The 16,858-nt window shown below is 55.0% G+C and overlaps 2 protein-coding genes across 21 annotated transcripts in view; one reads left to right on the top strand and one right to left on the bottom strand.

Annotated features, from left to right (window-relative positions):
- The window catches only part of NFASC (neurofascin), an 87,354-nt gene extending 72,062 nt beyond the window's left edge, over positions 1–15,292 (top strand). For all 20 annotated transcript variants that reach the window (XM_066983210.1, XM_048070839.2, XM_066983215.1 and 17 more), the window contains 3 exons: positions 4,601–4,732; positions 5,302–5,371; positions 10,892–15,292. In XM_066983210.1, the coding sequence (XP_066839311.1) occupies positions 4,601–4,732; positions 5,302–5,371; positions 10,892–11,123 (434 nt within the window). In that variant the 3' untranslated portion in view covers positions 11,124–15,292. The remainder of the gene's footprint in view (positions 1–4,600; positions 4,733–5,301; positions 5,372–10,891) is intronic.
- RBBP5 (RB binding protein 5, histone lysine methyltransferase complex subunit) overlaps positions 1–16,858 on the bottom strand; it is a 91,994-nt gene that overhangs the window by 21,034 nt on the left and 54,102 nt on the right. The window lies entirely within an intron of this gene.

Consider the following 16,858-nt stretch of genomic DNA (forward strand, 5'->3'; position numbering starts at 1 on the left):
GTCCGCGGCATGTCACTGCGTGTCCACGGGGGCACCGGCGTGGTGGCGGGAGGGGATCGAGCACGGCGCAGCCCTCGCCCACCAGCCCGTCCCTGCCCTTGTTAAGGAGCTGCCCGAGCAGCCAAAAAGCCCCGGCAGGGTGCAAGGAAGGGTTTGGAAGGAGGGCAGGGACCACGCTGGGGTCGGCAGGTCGCTGCGCTCGAAGCCCTGTGGCCGCACGTGCGCATCGCATCTCTCGGTGCCTCGGCGCACGGCCGGACCCCGGGGTTGTGGCAGACAGAGGTGAGGGGCAGCACGGGGATGCTGCGTTTGTAGGCAGCCTCGTTTAGAGCCATGCACGGCACATGCACAGGGCTTTTCAGCGAGATGACAAGCAGGTCTGCTTCCCCCGGCAACTTTGCATTTAATTGCGCAAGCAATTTGCCAGGCTTATCACCTCGGTGATTTTTAGAGCTCCCTAATTACGGGCTTCCTACACTGCCCACTGGATGCCACAGAAGTGCCCTTACCGCCTTGCACAGGCGCTGAATCAGGCTTTCTGCATTTATAAAGCTTCTGTGTTCACACTCGACTTTCAGTAAATCACAACAACCAAAACTTCCTTCGTGCCACCGGCAGGTTTTGCCGTAGGAATCTGTGCGCGATGCTGTCAGAGTGGGGGGGGTCTGAACGCTGAAACGCCAAGGAGCAAGCAGCACCGCAGCAGCCCACGCTGACAAATGCAGTAGGTAGAGGCTGCAATTTGCAAAGAACTGGAGTTGTTTTGCTAAGACCCAGCCGCGTGGTGATGGAAAGCTCCAGCACTCCCCGGGCTCTTTGCTCAGAAGCAAAACGTCCGTCCTGGGCAAGGGGGGGGGCTGCAGCGGGACCAGCAGCTCTCCCCACCCCACCCCACGCATTCGGAGTCCAAAACGCTGGCGAGCCGTGACTCCAGCAATCATTCTCTGATACGCTGGGTTGACACAGGGACAGGTGCCAGCTGCGAGTCCTCCTCCCTGCCTCCCGCTGCCCAGCACTGATAAAAAACCAGCGCCCGCTGACCTTGGGCACGGCACGCAGCCTCTCCGGGGAGACGTGTTGCATTTCGTGTCTGCTTCCAGCCCCTCACCTGACTCTGAAATCACCACCAGCCCCCTCACCCACAGCGTGCGGCATCTTTCGGGATTGCCGCTCCCCGGTTCGGACCCGTCTCTTCTCTTTTCTTGCTTTTCCCCACGTTGGGAGCGGGGGGTAGAGGAGGCAGCCCCCTGCGCCACAGGCACCAAGGGGCAGGGAATCATTAGGAAGAAAAAAAAGAAGCAATATCCTTGGCTGATTGATGCTGGCAGTCTCGGTGTGCCTATTTTCTGTAATTTAGGGGTTCCTACTGCTACTACTGAAACTAGAGGCTTGGCTGCCTTTGTCCCCGTGATGGAGGCTGAGCGGTGACCTGAGCCCCGGCACCGTGGGAGCCGCAGAGCTCTCGCCGTCCTTGCACGCACAAACGCTGCAGATCCATTTCTTCGCTGGCTGGATTCTGCTGACACGAGCGCTCAGCCCCCGCTGACAATCATATGCTGTCAGGAATGCTGTCGATAAAAAAGCCCTGTTCATTTCGCTTTTTGTTTTTAATGTTTTGCAAATAGCTCTTCTAATGGTTTCTTCAGCGTGAACACAGATAAATACGCAGTCCGTGTGCACCAGCGCTTCTCTTCTGCTTAACTTGACAGCTCCGTATCCCAACAGGCCTCTTCCCAACAGTAAATGACGCTTCAAAACTACAAATATAGCTTATAGAGCTTAATGTAGAGATATTTTCTTAAAAAAAAAAAAAAAAAAAAGATAAAACACTGGAAGGGGGATCCGTGTGGGACTGGAGCTAGTGAGACTTCACGCACCAACAGTCTGCCGTACAAGTAATGCCTAAATGTCGCTGATCTGCTGCTGTTGTACAGGCAGCTTTGCAATTGGCATATAAACTGTGACTGTTAGGTAACCCTTTTTTCTGCCACAAGATTATAATTACTTTTAAAAAAGTCACCGTAGCTGCATTTCAAATCAATCGCTGTTCAATTACACAGCTGCTTTCCACTGCTTACCTTCGGCGCTGGCCTTACGTTAGAGCAAATCCAAACGGCCTCTCTGACAGCCACGTACTTAATCCTCCCTTTCTGAATGCTGCAATGACAGTCACTCGTTTACTCTAAATACAAGATTGCTGTGCCTATAATTTTGTCGGCATGTGTTGCTTTTTTGGGAAGGATGGCAATTACACCTCTACCCTACCGGTGCCCCAATCCTGCTGCAGGAGCCCCCAGGCACTCGGTACCGAGAAGCCTCCCCCCCGTGCACAACTCAGCCCCGACCCGGTGGCACGAAGCGCACCTCTCAGGATGCTTTGGCTCTTCAGACTCTGCAGGCCCCCTTAATTCTCCCTTAGCACTGCTTTGTGCAGAAATCCCATCCCACCAGGACTGCTAACCCGACCTCCTCCCATTTCCAAGCTCTCCATTAGAGCTTCATTCCCCCTTCCTCCCTGGGCACTCAGCTAATTGAATCCAGATCCCGGCTCCTTTCTGTTCTAATCTCATTCTCTCCGTTATAAAGTGCATCTTCCTGCACCACACAGCTCAGGTTGGTTTAAAGGTAAATATTGAGCAGGGCAGCATTAAAGGGAAAAGCAGCACAAGTGAGCCGGGGTACCTCCAGGCAGCCCACCCCCACCAAAAAAGCAACACCAGCACAGAGCGTTCTGCATCCGACACCATTTCTTTAGCAAACGGCCCTTGCTTGTCCTTCTCCTTTACCTGGGGATGTCCCTGGGCCATGTTTTGGCTGCAATTCCCTCCTGACAGCATACCTTAGATTTCGCCTTCAGGAAAGCCCCTGGTAACTGGGGGCAGTTTGGAGGACTAAGCGGCTTGCAGCCCTGAACTGCTGTGGTTTGGGAAGTTTACCGATTCAACCCTTTTTTAACGTCGTTGTCTCTGCTACAAGAGCCATCCCTTCCCAGCACATCACCTGAGGGCTGCCTTTCCTGCTCCCTGTGTGAGCAGCTCCTTGCCCTCTGGGGCTGTTACTGAACCTGCCCAGGAGGTGCTGGGCACCCTCCGGGGGTGACTCCGGGGTTTTCGGCACTGTCCTGGGGTTGGCGATGGGAACCAGCTGCAAAACCTCACCTCTGGTTGTAGCTGTCCTAACCACTGCCCTACCTCTCCAGCCTCTTTACAAGCTGTATCTGTGCCTAATCAGCCAAGCACGGGCACAGCCTTGTCTGCCAGGGCCGCATCTCCGCTATCCATAGGAGGTGGTGGGTTTAAAATCAGATTATTTCAAGACAGGTACATGTGATGGTTGCTTGTGCTGCCTCAGCTCTGCCTGGGCAGTCCTGTTGGCTGGCCTTGACTTATTTAATTAAACAAGGCAAAGCATTCAGGACAGCAGCACAGCCCTTCTCAGCACTCTGCAGCGCCAAAGCAGCCAATTCAGGTAGCAGCAGCAATCTCATTTCAAGTTGTTTTCTGTCCCGTGGACGCCAACGAAGGATGCTCGCTGCGCTGTCCTTCCCGTTCTGGACAAACCCCACTAAGTCCCAGCTCGATCCCGTCCAGCTCTGACCTCCCCTGCTCGTGCCAGGACGACCTCGCTCCGTTTGCTGCGCGGTCTGGTTAAATTTAGCCCCCCGCCGCGCTGAAGGTTATTTTCTCCTCTGCTCTGTCTTGCTGAATACCAAGCGCATGTCAATGAGAGCCAGAAAATGGCAGCTTGGTGCTATTTATAGGACACAGATTTGTCTGGCTGACCGTGCACGGGAGCTGCACGCAACAAGGCAGAGCACGTTCGGGGACAGGACACCTCTCCTTGCTTGGCGTCAGCCCCGCGGACGCTCGGCAGCCTCGCAGGGCGATGGAGCGGTGCTGTAAAGGCTTTCACGCGCTACCAGACCACGGCGCAGCAAGCTGGGACGTCCCTCGAGGACCTGGGGCCAGGGCTCTGTGCCCACCCCATGTCCCCGCTCGTGTCTGGCCACGTCCCGGTGGCCTCCACGTCTCCTTGCCCAGCTTCCCGTGGCTGCTGGGACCCCGTGCCCACGGCAGGACACGGTGCCCATGCCCTCTGCAGCTCTCCTTGCTGCGGCAATGCAGGCTTCTCCAGCTCCAGGCTGCTGCTGAGCTCCTCAGGGCTGCTCAGCACCACTCCACACCAGGGATCTCATCCTGAGCTACGGTCCGGGCGCTTTTCTTTCAGACCTTTTTGCAGAAGCTGCCTCCGAGGCGGCTTTCAGGCACAGGAACGCAAGATCAAATCTGTTACCCAGCTTCTTTTGCCATTATTTTCAATGCCCTTTTCTCACTGGTCTGTGCTAGGTTTTACTTTATGCCGTGACCCTTTGCTGTTTGCAGCTCCTGCTAAAACATTGAGTTGACCTACCATTAAAAAAAGCCCCAGATCCCCGTGCTACGGTCTCAGATAACCCAGTCAGCACACACACAAACACACGCAGTGCTAAAGCCAGGTCCTTTTTAAACCCGTGGACTGAATCCTTCTAGTCGTTTATTTCTCTCCGTTGTCCCGGTCTTCCCTTATAGCTTTTTTTTTTCCCCTTCAATTTTCTTCCCAGCTTATACCAAGAACCACGTGGACATCGCGACCCAGGGCTGGTTCATCGGGCTGATGTGTGCCATAGCTCTCCTGGTCCTCATTCTGCTGATAGTTTGCTTCATTAAGAGGAGCAGAGGAGGGAAGTACCCAGGTAAGAGCGCCGCGCGGCAGCTTTTGTGCCCGTGGATTCAATATCCGCAGGTTTCCGGGGGCTAATCCAATTGTGCTGGTCTCAGATACACGCCCGTGATTACGAGCACTTTCCTCCCTCCGTAGTGGGAACATTATTATTACTGGGAAGCGTTTTAGTTAATTAAAGGTCAGCGAGGGCTCTGGGCTGTGCAGGAGGCACGTCGCGGAGCTGGACGCCCCTGCACTGTGTGACCTGACCTCTATTCTGCAAATTTGCTCGTCCTCATCTAGAAAGAGCCCTTTTTCAGACAAAAGCCTCGTTCCATTTTTGCAAGGCACAGCCAAGGCCTAAGAAAAGCCACCAGTTTTTACACACCCTCTCTGGCCACCTTCAGTGCCTGTGCCCCGGTGCGACCGCAGCGGTGGTTTTTGGGGACAAGCCCGCGAGCCCTCCAGCTGCGGGGTTTTAGCGGGTCCCTGAGCCCTTCGCCCTGCAGGCGTTTCACAAAGCCTCTGCTGCTCCTCTGTGAAGCTTTCACCCTCCCTGCTGCTTTTTAACGCCCGTGTTGGGGCTGTGCTTGCTTCCAGTGCGAGACAATAAAGACGAGCACCTAAACCCCGAAGACAAGAACGTAGAAGACGGCTCGTTCGACTACAGGTATGCTCCCACGCGGCATGCGGACCCCGCCACCACGTCCCCCCATCAGCCCCGCTCCCCAGCCATCACAGACCTCACCGCGCTACCCCTCCGCAGCCCCCCGGGGCCACGCAGCCTCCCCGGTTGTTTCTCCCACCTTCCTCCTCCTGCCTCCTTCTCTCCGCAAGTCCTGTGCCGAAGGGACCGGCTCCTGCCCGAAGCCCCGGGGCAGTCAGCAAGCCGAGGGCCTGCTGCAAGGTGTCCTCCTGCCCCATCCCTCAGCCTGGCAGCATCGGCCCAGGCAGAGAGCTGGGACTTTGGGACCTGGCACACGGCTCTTAGCAAGTGCAGATCAACCCTCGTGGCACCCCCCAGCACACGGAAAAAAAACAAAAACAAAAATGAAAAAACCACAAAAGTCAGCTCCCGAAGCAGCCTGAGGATATCTCAGGGGCATCGCCCCACAGCTCAGCCACTTTCCTACTCGTAAGGCAGAATCCAGGGGAAAAATGCCCAAAGTTGTGTTCAGATCAGCTCTGAAAGCATGCGAGTTCGCTTACTTGGGGTCTGCCAGACTTCAAAGCGAGGTTTTTTTTTGTAAGGTCCCTGGGGAAACCCTTCAGAAGCAGAGCTTGGAGATTAGCCGTGCTCCTGCCCAAAGTGCTCTGATTTCCCCTGACCAGCCACTTTCAGACCAAATGGCATCCTCCGAAGGGCACCAGCCACTTTTCCTCCAGAAAAAAAAAAAAACCTCCTGGGAGGTTTCAGAGGGGCACCAGCATTCCTTCTCCCAGCCCTTGCAGTGTCACGCCGCGCTCGTGCCTCCGCTGCTGGGGGCGGCTGCCTGCAGGAGCAGGCGCAGGTAGCGCCGGCAGCTCGCAGAGCGTTGCCCACACCCGTCAGACGGCAGGGATGCTCCGCAGCCTCTGAGCACCTCCAGCGTGCCGTGCTTCTCCTCCAGGAATTAAAACGAACCTTTCCACGTGAGCTGGATCCAAAGCCCAATTAGGCTGGTGGGAGTTCTCCCTCCTGACTTCCAGCAGGGGTTAATTAAGCGCCGCGTCGTTACCCTAGCCCTACAAGTTGATGCAGCCAGGATAGGAAGAAGTTACTTACGGTTCAGGAAGGGATGTAACGGGGCACGTGTTCCGCCAGGCTTTGGGGGAAGCAAAATGAATGGAGCTGCCTGCCCACGGTGCACGAAGGGAAATGGGACAGCTGCAGGCTTCCCTGACACCCCGTTTATATGGGCTGCAGTGTGGTAACCAGATTTCAGTAGGGACTGATTTTTTCAGGGGAAGTCATAAGCCCGAAGCTCCGCAGTTTTATGGGATATATTTATATATAAATAAATAAATAAATAAACAAATATGTTGCAGAATAGATATAAACCCTCAGCTGGAACCCAAGTAAGCACGCTGCAGGAAAGGGTCACCTTTCTTTATTGCCTTCCACAGTATGGGGTCAAAACTTTCAAGCCATGAACACAACGGCTTTCCTTAATACAGAAAATAATAATTTAATACAGAAAATGCACTGCTATTGCCCATACTTTGACCAAAGCAGCTCCCCTTAACTCCCTGAGTCAGGACAGGGATCCTCTTGGCTCCCCGGTTTGTGGGATGGGCTGACAGCTGCAGCACAACAGCGCAGGCAATGGGAAGGAGTGGGGTAAATCCTTCATCCTAAAACAGAGCAGCTCCTGCTGGGCTGTGTCTCAGGCTCTTCTTGGCAGCCCCACTGCCAGGAGCGTGCCGGCAGTGGAAGGGCACCAGCAGGGAACTTGGGCACGGTTCCCACAGGAATGACCGAAGTGCAGGAGGCTGAAGGGTTTGGCTTTGGGTTTTGGGGGTCAATACCCACAGGTGTGAGTTTTTGCCACGTTACTGGCAGTGGACGTAACTTCGGGAGAAGGCCTGTCTAGTCGCAGAATATCACACCAGCAACGTGCCGTGGGAGGCTGGGATCTGCTAAAGCAGGGCAAGATCCCCCCGCCAGAGGGGGGGGTCCCGCTGGGAAGGGGGCAGCGTGCAGTGCGCAGCTTTTGGGGCAGACCCTCCAAGATGCTCCAGCATTTTTCATCACTATTCCACGGACAAGAGGGGGGAGAAAAAAGCAGCCAAACGTAAACCACCACCACGATGTCCGTGAGCTTTGCCCCCCATCAGGACCACCAGGTTTCCTGGGAGAATGCCGGGAGGCTCCCACCCAGGAGGCAGAAAGGAAGGTGAACTTGAAGGATTGATAGGAAACGCTGTTGGCTGATTAAGATTCAAAATGATTGCAACGCTAGGCTCAAGGAGGGTAGCAATTAGTATTTCAAGCAAGGACAGGATCTGAGCTGACGTGAGTTCTTCCTTGGATCCCCTCCCCACCTCCACATGGCATGTCTGAGACGCTCTCATCATATCTCACGTCCTTAATGCCCCGTGCATGCGACTTGCAAATCTCTGCAGCCTATAATTAAGAGATACTGTCACATCTTTCTGTTCCACTAACAGAATAATGGTTTTCCTGGGCAGAGGCTAAGCTGAGAAGCTTATTTTCAAAGCAGGAGACCATTATCCTTGGACAATGCTCTGTGCCCATGACTGTGCCTCATTATACCAAATGCTCAAAAGCTGCACGTGGGGGAGCCGGCTGGAAACCTGGGCTGCCGGGAAGGGAAAGTTTTGTGGGTTTTTTACCTTCTGGGCTCCAGTTCAGCTCTGGCTCAGGACAGGATCCTGTGGCACCGTCCCATGCCCCGCAGGCAGCTCAGCACCCGGCGCAGCAGCGACCAGGACCGGCGGACACGGCGCTGTCGCCAGCCCCGTGAGGGGCACCAACATCACCGCGGTGCGGGAACCGGCAGAGGGATGGAGGGGACACCGAGAGGTCCCTTTGGCGCAGCCCGACCCAAAGGGCTCGTGTGCCACCTCTGCCATCCGCTGCTGCTCCGGATCGGCTTCCTCGGTGCAGCCGGAGGGGCTCACCCAGCTCGGACCCATCACCCGGCTCCATTTGGTATAACGAGGCAATCGGCTCCATGAGGAATGCAGTGACTTTTTGTTTGGGTTTTTAGCACTGCCCCTGTGAATGCATACCTCATCATATCTCTCTCTGATCAGGCTCTTTCTGCTTCTCTCTGTTTTATTCCCATTCTTTCTCCTCCTTTTCACCTGGTCTATCCACATGGACCATGAAGGTCTCTTGAAAGGTAGGACCACGTGCTGCCAGAAGTCCGGCACATTTAGCTTTTTTTTTTTGTTTGTTTTTCCTTACTCCTTTTTGCAATTTGTTTCTTTCACAGCTGAAACTCTCCCTTCCCCTCCCTACCCCCATATACCCGCCTCCACCTAACACATTAAACAAGACCCCCCCCCCCCCCACCTCCTGCTGGGCTCGGGGGTACCCCCGTGCCCCACCAGCTGCATTTTGCTCCAAGATGCTCCAGGGCACCCCCGAGCACCAGCCAGGCCCCCCCTTGGGCCGGTCCCTCCACGTGCAGCGGGACCTGGGGATGGTGGCAAGGGACACGAGCGAAAATGCTGGATCCTAACCGCCCAGCCCGCTCTGCCTCAGCCCTGAAAATCCTCCCCCTGGCTCCAGCCTCCCATCCCAATGATTTATGGCGCTCAGGACGACGTTTCCCAAATGGCCACGAGCTGGGTGCTCTGGTCCTCTAATGCGCCCATCAGCAAACCCCACAGAAATCCATTTTAACAGGGTTATGTCGCATCATTGTGCTGATGAGGATCTGCTTCACCCTCCTAATGCACTAACAGGATGAACGGTGCTGGAGAGAGGTAAAACCAGGGGCAGGTTCGGGAAATGTCGTGCCGGGCTGTCTGGCACTGCAGAGCCCACATTAGGGAAAAACCTGGTTCTAGATCCAGTTTCGAGTGAACCCACCCCAAATCTTGGGAAAGGATGTTTGAAATAAAGGGGTCTGGGTTTTGCCACTCTCTGCTTGACATTAATTGGACTTTCTAACCACCAGTCCTGCTTGCAGACTGAATTCTCCCCCCTCCCGCCCTCCAGAAGGAGCCGCTTACAAAGCTAACAAGTTATTATTTATTGTGATGCCAAGTTAACACGAGGTCGCCAATATTGGGTTTGTACTCCTGCTTCATTTGCAAAGTGCTGATGTAAGGAAACGCGGTACAAAGCTGCAAGCTGTGCTGTGGGACACCAAATTCCTCTCCCACTGTAGAGCTGCTGCCATTAGGGGAATGGCAAGGGAGAGATGTAACGCCTTCCCCGGGCTGCTCCCATGGCTGAAGAGCATTTTGCTCCTTGGCCCCGGCTGCGTGTTAGCCGTGCCTCCATCAGACATACCTTGGTGTGGGCACTGGCGATCCAACGGGCGAGTCCTGAGACGCTATTTTAATGAAAAATGGCCCCAAACTCAAGAGGCTACAGGAGACTTTTTTTTTTCTTTTTTCAAAAAGCAAACAAACAGGAGGCTGAATTACTTTTTTGATTGATGACTCTGCAAATACAGCGCTGAAATTCAATTTTTTGACCACTTCTGAGAAAAGCAAAGAGCAGGGTAGAGTGCCACACCGGGAGGCGAGCCTGCCGAGACCAGGACTAAAACAAAACGAAATACACAAAGAGACAGGAACGGTGGGGAGGAAAAACATTAAAGATACTTAAGCGATCTCTTTAGGTGTATTACACAATTTGCATGCTGAACAAGCTCAAACATGAACTAATGACTAATTGATATGAAAATTAATTTTTATACAAAGCAACCCACTCATCCTCGATGCAATACAATCTTTATTTATGAGGTACCAGTCCTTGCCCTCCGGAGAGAAAACAGCTTTTCCCTGATTTTTTGTTAAAAGGTTTCTTTAAAAGGTTGCTATTCCTGTGGGTCAGACTATTTATTTTTCAGTGACCTGGCTTAATCTTTCTAAGTGAAAAAGAGAAAAGGATAGAGAATTGAGCAAACAAGCTCAGATACTCAGAAATAAGCCTGGAAAGGTAAATTCCCATGAGTTTTGGACGCTGCACAGAACTTGGCATCCCGTACGTGCCCCTCGCAGTGCTTTGAGAGTTCTCCCCGTTGCATGGAGCTACCTAAACTACAGAGCGGGGTTTTTGCAGGGAAAGCTGGGGGCGAAGCTCACTAAACTAAGGTTACACCAAGGCCGGCTAAAATGCTAGGAGAAAGAAAGAAAATCAGCGATGACAAGGGAAGGATATTTACAACGTACATCCAGTTGGGCTGATCTGAGCAACCGATGTCATACGGGCATAAAAAATGGCTTTTTAGAAAGAAAAAGCGCGAAGGCTGGGCTCGCAGAAGCACCAGGCACGGCACCAAAAGGCAGCTGCGGGGCTCGGTCACCGAGGTGGCTGTGTCCTGTCCCCACCGCTCGGGGCGGTCGGAGGCACCCACCTTCCTCCTGCCGCGGCCGCCCCCGCTCAGCACAGCCGCCCGCTGGGTTTAGGTGTGAATATCCAGCCCTTGGTTTGTAGCCGCCTCCCTTGCGAGCCCCGTTCTCAACCCTCGCTGTGTCTGTCTGTCTGTCTGTCTTGTGCCACCAGCGACGAAGACAACAAGCCCCTGCCCAACAGCCAGACGTCCCTGGACGGCACGATAAAGCAGCAGGAGAGCGACGACAGCTTGGTGGACTACGGCGAGGGGGGCGAGGGGCAGTTCAACGAGGACGGCTCCTTCATCGGGCAGTACACGGTGAAGAAGGACAAGGAGGAGACGGAAGGCAACGAGAGCTCGGAAGCCACGTCCCCAGTCAATGCTATCTACTCGCTGGCATAGCGCAGGACACTGGCACCACGAACAGCCTGAGGGGTTTGTAGTGGGTGGGGGTTCACCAACAGCCGCCGCCGCCACTACCTCCAACACAACCGTGTGAACAACCAAGGACATTTAAAAAAAATAAGAAAAAAAAAAGAAAAAAATAGAAAAAAAAATAATCCAAGCAAACGGGCAGACCAGGTGGCTGCCGACGCCATCTTATCCTTCGCAAACAAGCAAATGGCAAGGACTCCCGAGGCGCGGTCGGGCTGGAGCTGGAATCGGAGCTGAAGCGCGGGGCTGGAGGAGGCGCGGGGTGCAGGGAGCCGGAGCACCGCAGCCAGCTCCCCCAGGTCCTTCTTGTTCTTTCAGGAGGGAGCAAAAATTCTGTTTAATATTTATAGGAAGGTTCCAAATAACTGGGGAAAAAAGGAATTTGGGGGAGGGAAGAGGGCTGAGCAGAGCACCGAGAGCATCAGAAACACGTGAAAGAAAAGGAGAGCGGTCAATATTTGGGCACCACCCCCACGGCGCAGTACTACAGTGATGTCCATCCTCACGCAGCACCTTGCCCATAGCCTCTCCCAAGCCTCCCTCCTGAAAGACCAAGCAGCACCTCAGCTGGGGACCGCGCCGTGCCTCGTGTGGGTGCTGAGCCTCCGTGTCCGTGTCCCCTGGGGGCCACCCTCCACCTCCAGGTGGCTCGGGGGAGTCCCTGGAGGATGAGGAACAGCAGATGAGCCAGTGGGGTTTGCTGCAGGACGGCCGGGTGCCGCTCGCCCGCCTCGCCAGGGTAACAGCACCGCTTGCCTGGGGAACCGCAGGCAAACCATTTTCCTTTAGTCTTTGCTTTTTAAGAAGTTGGGGGAAAAGTGCCCCCAGACCATGCCTGCTTTCTTTTAAAGGCAACTCCATAAACCTTATGTAGCAAAGAGGGAGTGGAAGCAGGACCAGTATTAACAAAGGACGAGGGGACCAGAAATTGCTTATTTAAGAAAAAAAATAAAAAATGACCACAAACACACACGAACAGCCAAGCACTCGGTCAGGCCGAGAAGCACCCGCGGGGACCAGGCAGCAGATCCCTGCCATCACCCTGCGCTGCAGCTCCGGAGCCCGGCAGGGACACGGCCACGCGTCCCTTGGGGACAGTGCTGGGGATGGCCCTGAGCTCCTTGTCCCCCCCCAGCAGCAGGGGCTGCTCCAGGCCGAGTGTTCCCAGCCCATCCCTCCTCCTACCGTCTTACAGTGGCCTTTCCCCCCCTCGATCAATCAGCCTGAGAGACACTTCCACGCGCGCGGAACGCGCCTCCGCTCCGTTATTTTACATATCAAGAAAACGCAATTTAGGTTAAACCCGTTAGCACGCCGCAACCAAGCGTCTCGGGTAGGAGTGCTCCTTCACATGCCTTACACAGCTTCGAACTTCCCGGGAAGTTTTAACGAACTGATCCTAACCCCCCACACCGCTTCCGCGCCCCTAAGGCGGCGGGCGATCCGCCGGCCCCGTAGGAGTAGGACACTGGGAGCTGTCCCAGCGGAGACCGCATGGATCCTTGTAGAGGGTAGAGTTTTATAACAGACAGTACGTAGTGGCCAACGCCGTGTGTATCCTCCCACTTCCTGCACTTTCGAAACCAAAGGTACCTTCGCGGAGAGAGATCGGATTTCTTCGGACCATTTCACGGACGTCGAATGATGTTAGGATGGATTTTTCTTTCGTTTCTTTCCTACGGAGGAGGGTTTTGTTCAGCTTAATGGATTAAATGCAATAGGATTAAAGCAATTATTCTTTTAGCTTGCAAGCTGGTTTGCTGCGAAGACATATTGCTAACAAGAATAATTCTACTAATATGGATTGCTCACATGTACTTTGCCACCTTCTTGAAGCTGCTAACGGCACAACAACCCTGCGCTTCGGGGAAGGGAGCCTGGGCCGGGTCAGCACCACGCAGAGAGAACGGGAGAGAGCTGGAAGGGAGCGGAGCAGCAGCGTCACCCCCGTGTAGAGGCGTTGATGCGATCCCATTCCCACCGCTGCCGCCGATGCGCTTTAAGGAGAGCATCCCCCAGCCCACCCAGCAGTCGCCTTCAGTTTTCAAGCAGACACATTAAGCTCGATGTAACGCGGCTCTCGGTCACGGGAATCGCCAACGTGACAGCCCACGGCTGTCCTTACAGCGGCGCTGAGTTTGCATAACGTGGAGAGAGCAACCTGCAGCCTTCGCCACCCAGCAGCAGGCTCTGGGCACAGTTCTCCCTGCTTTGTCTCTCTGCTTGGCAGACCGGCTGCTCACAGGGACCAGGAATCTCTCGGCTACCATACGACATCTCCAACCCTCGAGGAAGCTGGTCAGGCATCCCTGGAAGCAGGGCGGTCAGTGCCGTGTGTCTGTATTACGTGCCATCTGTATTAAAGCCTCTGTTCGTGTCCTGCCGTTAACCACAGCTTTACTCAGCAAACCTCTCCGGGTCCTGTTGGAAGCAGAGCAGCGCTCACCACGCGGCTTTTCCATGCGTGCCCAGCACACCACGGCCTCGGCGAGCAGGGAGCGAGCTGGGCTCAGCCTGGCCGAGCCCCACAAAGCTCCTACAGAAACACCAACGGGCTCTGAGCATCGCCGTGCTTGTGAGCATGCAGGCAAGGAATGTGATGCCCGTGAATTACTTGTGGGCTCTTATTGGCTGCATGTAAAATTACTAAAAAAGTGTACGATATAATGATTTCTGTTTAACTCTATTTCATTGCAACTTCCCCTAAAGTTTCAGCAGGGATCAGCAGGGAGGTGCAGGAGGGCTCAGTTGCCCCCACGGTGTCCATCGAGGGGTGCCTGTCCCTCGCCAGGACCTGCACAGCCTCTCCGGAGCAGGGCACGCTCTGACCTCTTCTGCAAAAGATGCATCTTCACCAAGGAGCTGAATTAGGAGCAAATACTTAAAAAATTAAAAATATAAATAGAGAGAGGTGAGCCAGACCCAAATCAAAGAGCTCTTAGAAGCTGGAGAAAAGTAATTTGGGTCCAACTCCAACCTAGCAAATTTGAGCCTGTTTCTAGAAGAGCCTGAGCCCAAACCTCAGCCATGCCGTGGGTTTGGAGACCGGCTCTGCTGGGAGCATCCAGGCACGGCCCCCCTGAAACACAGCACGTGGCTTCGTGACGTCCTTCGTGCGCACGGCCAGCTGGCACCGACCACAGGGGCATGAGCATGGGGCAGCAGAGAAGCAGTTGCTGCTTTGCTGTGGTCGAGGCTGCTCCTATCCCCTCTGGAGCGACGTTGCAGTGAGACGGAGAAGCTGCGGGAACCACCAAGATTTGGTACGAGCCCCCCAAAACCCTGCTCACGGAAACACCGACAGCCCACCCCGTCTGCAAGCCAGGTCCCAGCATCCCCCTACTCACACCCCCTGTCCAGCACTGCCTTCTTGCAGAGGAAAGCCCCAAGCCCACGCAGAGCGGCCACTTCTGCCCCTGGAGATGGATCCGGCCGCGGGGAGCAGCTTTAAGCCACGGGGTGAGAGGCAGCCCCCTGCTATGGGGCCGGGGCAAAGGGACAGCCAGGCAGCAGCACCACTCAGCTGCCCCAACCATCCCTTGCCTGTCCCATCCCATCCCATCCCTCCCATCCCATTCCTTTCCAGCAGCTGCCTCCCCATGGCGCAGGTCCCCGCGGCGCTGCGAGCCCACCGTGCAGCGTAACGTCGCCGTGCCAGGCTTAGTTGTGTACTAGCAGCAAATGGTTTCAGTTAAGCAATAAAAAAATAAACCAACATTGTAAACGTCACAAATAATAATAAAAAAACCCCACCCATCTTCTATTTCTTGCACTACGACCTGTTTTATTGAGGGAAATAACTGCTTTTCTGGTCCTAACAGAGCACCCGCTGCGTCAGTAGCTCCCCCTGCCCAGCACCACCCGTCCCTCCGTGTCCCACGCCAGTGGGCATCGGGCTCTGGTTGTCCAACGCAGTCTAACCCCGTGTCAGATGCACACCACAAACCTCTTCCTTTGCAGTTCCGAGTTTTCAATGTTTGTTTCTTCTGCTCACACCACAAAGAAAATATTGGGCTGTTTTGTTTTTCTTTCGTTTGTAAATATCTCTCCATCCATCCTCTCTGTAAAACCTCCTGGTTGGTCTCAAGTATTCTATGTATTTATTTGCCTTTTTTTTTTTTAAGCAAAAAAGAAAACAAACATCTTTGTGTTAACCCACGCGTCCCAATGAGAAATGTGTATCTGAAGCTGTAAAATTAACACTTTACAGCAAGAAGATTTATGGACTCCAGGAAAAGTGTTTAATATAAGGACTTATAAACTGACTGCATGAGAGGTGAAAGAAGGCCAAAATACTCAGATATCATTTTTTTGAATCACTGTAAAAAGAAAAGACTGGATTTTTTTGTATAGAGAACACTAAACATATAATAAAACATTGTTCAAAACTCACGCTAAGCCTGCGCTTCGTGTCCAGCAGCTTCCAGCCCCAGGCAGCTGGTGACACTGCCCCGTCCCCTGGTGTCACCACCCGGCTTGGCCCCATCCGCGCCCCCAGCCCTTCCCCAGAAGCCCAACCAGAGCCCAGAAATTGTGCTGGGACTCTGTAGGTTCAAAGTTGGACTCGATGACCGTGAAGGTCTTTTCCAACCTAAATGTTTTTATGATTGTCCAAGAGGGGAGGTGGTGGCACAACGGGACTGTGCCCCAGCCCAAAGCGCCCCGCGTCCTTCCCACGGCTCGGTGGCCCAGCTGGGGAAAATGTGACCGAGCAGTTTAAAAAACCTCAGCTTACCCCTTGTGACCCTGGGCAGCCAGCCCTTACGGTACCTCGGCAAAGCCCTGCGCCAAGATTCATGCCCGGCGTGCTTTGCTTTGGGAAGCATCGCCCCCAGCCAGGCGCAGGGGCTGAGCACAGCTCAGGACTGTACCGAGAGGCGAGAGCAGCAGCCAGGGTGCTGGGACTGGAGCTCCTGCGTGGCTCCTCGGCCCAGCACGGTGTTTCTGCGGGGGACAGGTTGCAAAGCCTGCGCTAACTCAGCGCAGCAGCTCCTGCACCCCAAGGCACCGGGACGAGGCGCTGCCCCTGCTCCTGCTGCGCCCGCATCTCGCTGCACAGCGCCCTGCGAGCAGCCTGGGCGGGCAGCCGGGTGAGCGAGGTGCGAGCCGGCCAGCTTCGCTTCTGCTCCACCCATCGGCAGGCTGCAAACACCTGCAGCCCGCTGCAAGAAGCGGCTCTGCTCCCAGGAGGGGAACCGCCCCAAGAGCAGCAGTGACCGCTCTCGGTGGGCTGCACGGGAGCACAAAGCCCTCACCAACCACTCGGAGGCCGATGAGGCCATGGCGCAGCCAACAGCAGCCTTTCCAGGCAGGGAAACTGAGGCACAGAGGTGTAAGGCTTGCAAGCCAGCCCAGCAGCCACATCCAGTCCCCGGCTCCCTGGGTGCATGTGGTGCTGGCGGGCGGCTCAGCCACGCTGCAAACCACAGCTCTGCCTCCCTCCCAGTGCTGACCACAGCACGAATACCCTCAAGCAGTCCAGAGAAGCTGCAGCAGGGAGCCCCCACGGCCCAGCAAACAAATGTGGGAGCACCAGGGTTTAACTCAAGCCCCCCCCCCGGACCCGGCAGCTCCTGGCAGAGGAGCTCTGCCCCTCCCCGGGGCCATTCCTGCACTTCCCGGCCTTCCCCGCCTGCCCCCGAGGCTCCGGAGTGCTCTTAGCAGCAGCTCCCTCGTGCAAAGCCTTGCCGAGAATGGGCTGA

This window comes from Anser cygnoides, chromosome 25 (assembly GCF_040182565.1).
Source record: "Anser cygnoides isolate HZ-2024a breed goose chromosome 25, Taihu_goose_T2T_genome, whole genome shotgun sequence".
Lineage (NCBI taxonomy): Eukaryota > Metazoa > Chordata > Aves > Anseriformes > Anatidae > Anser > Anser cygnoides.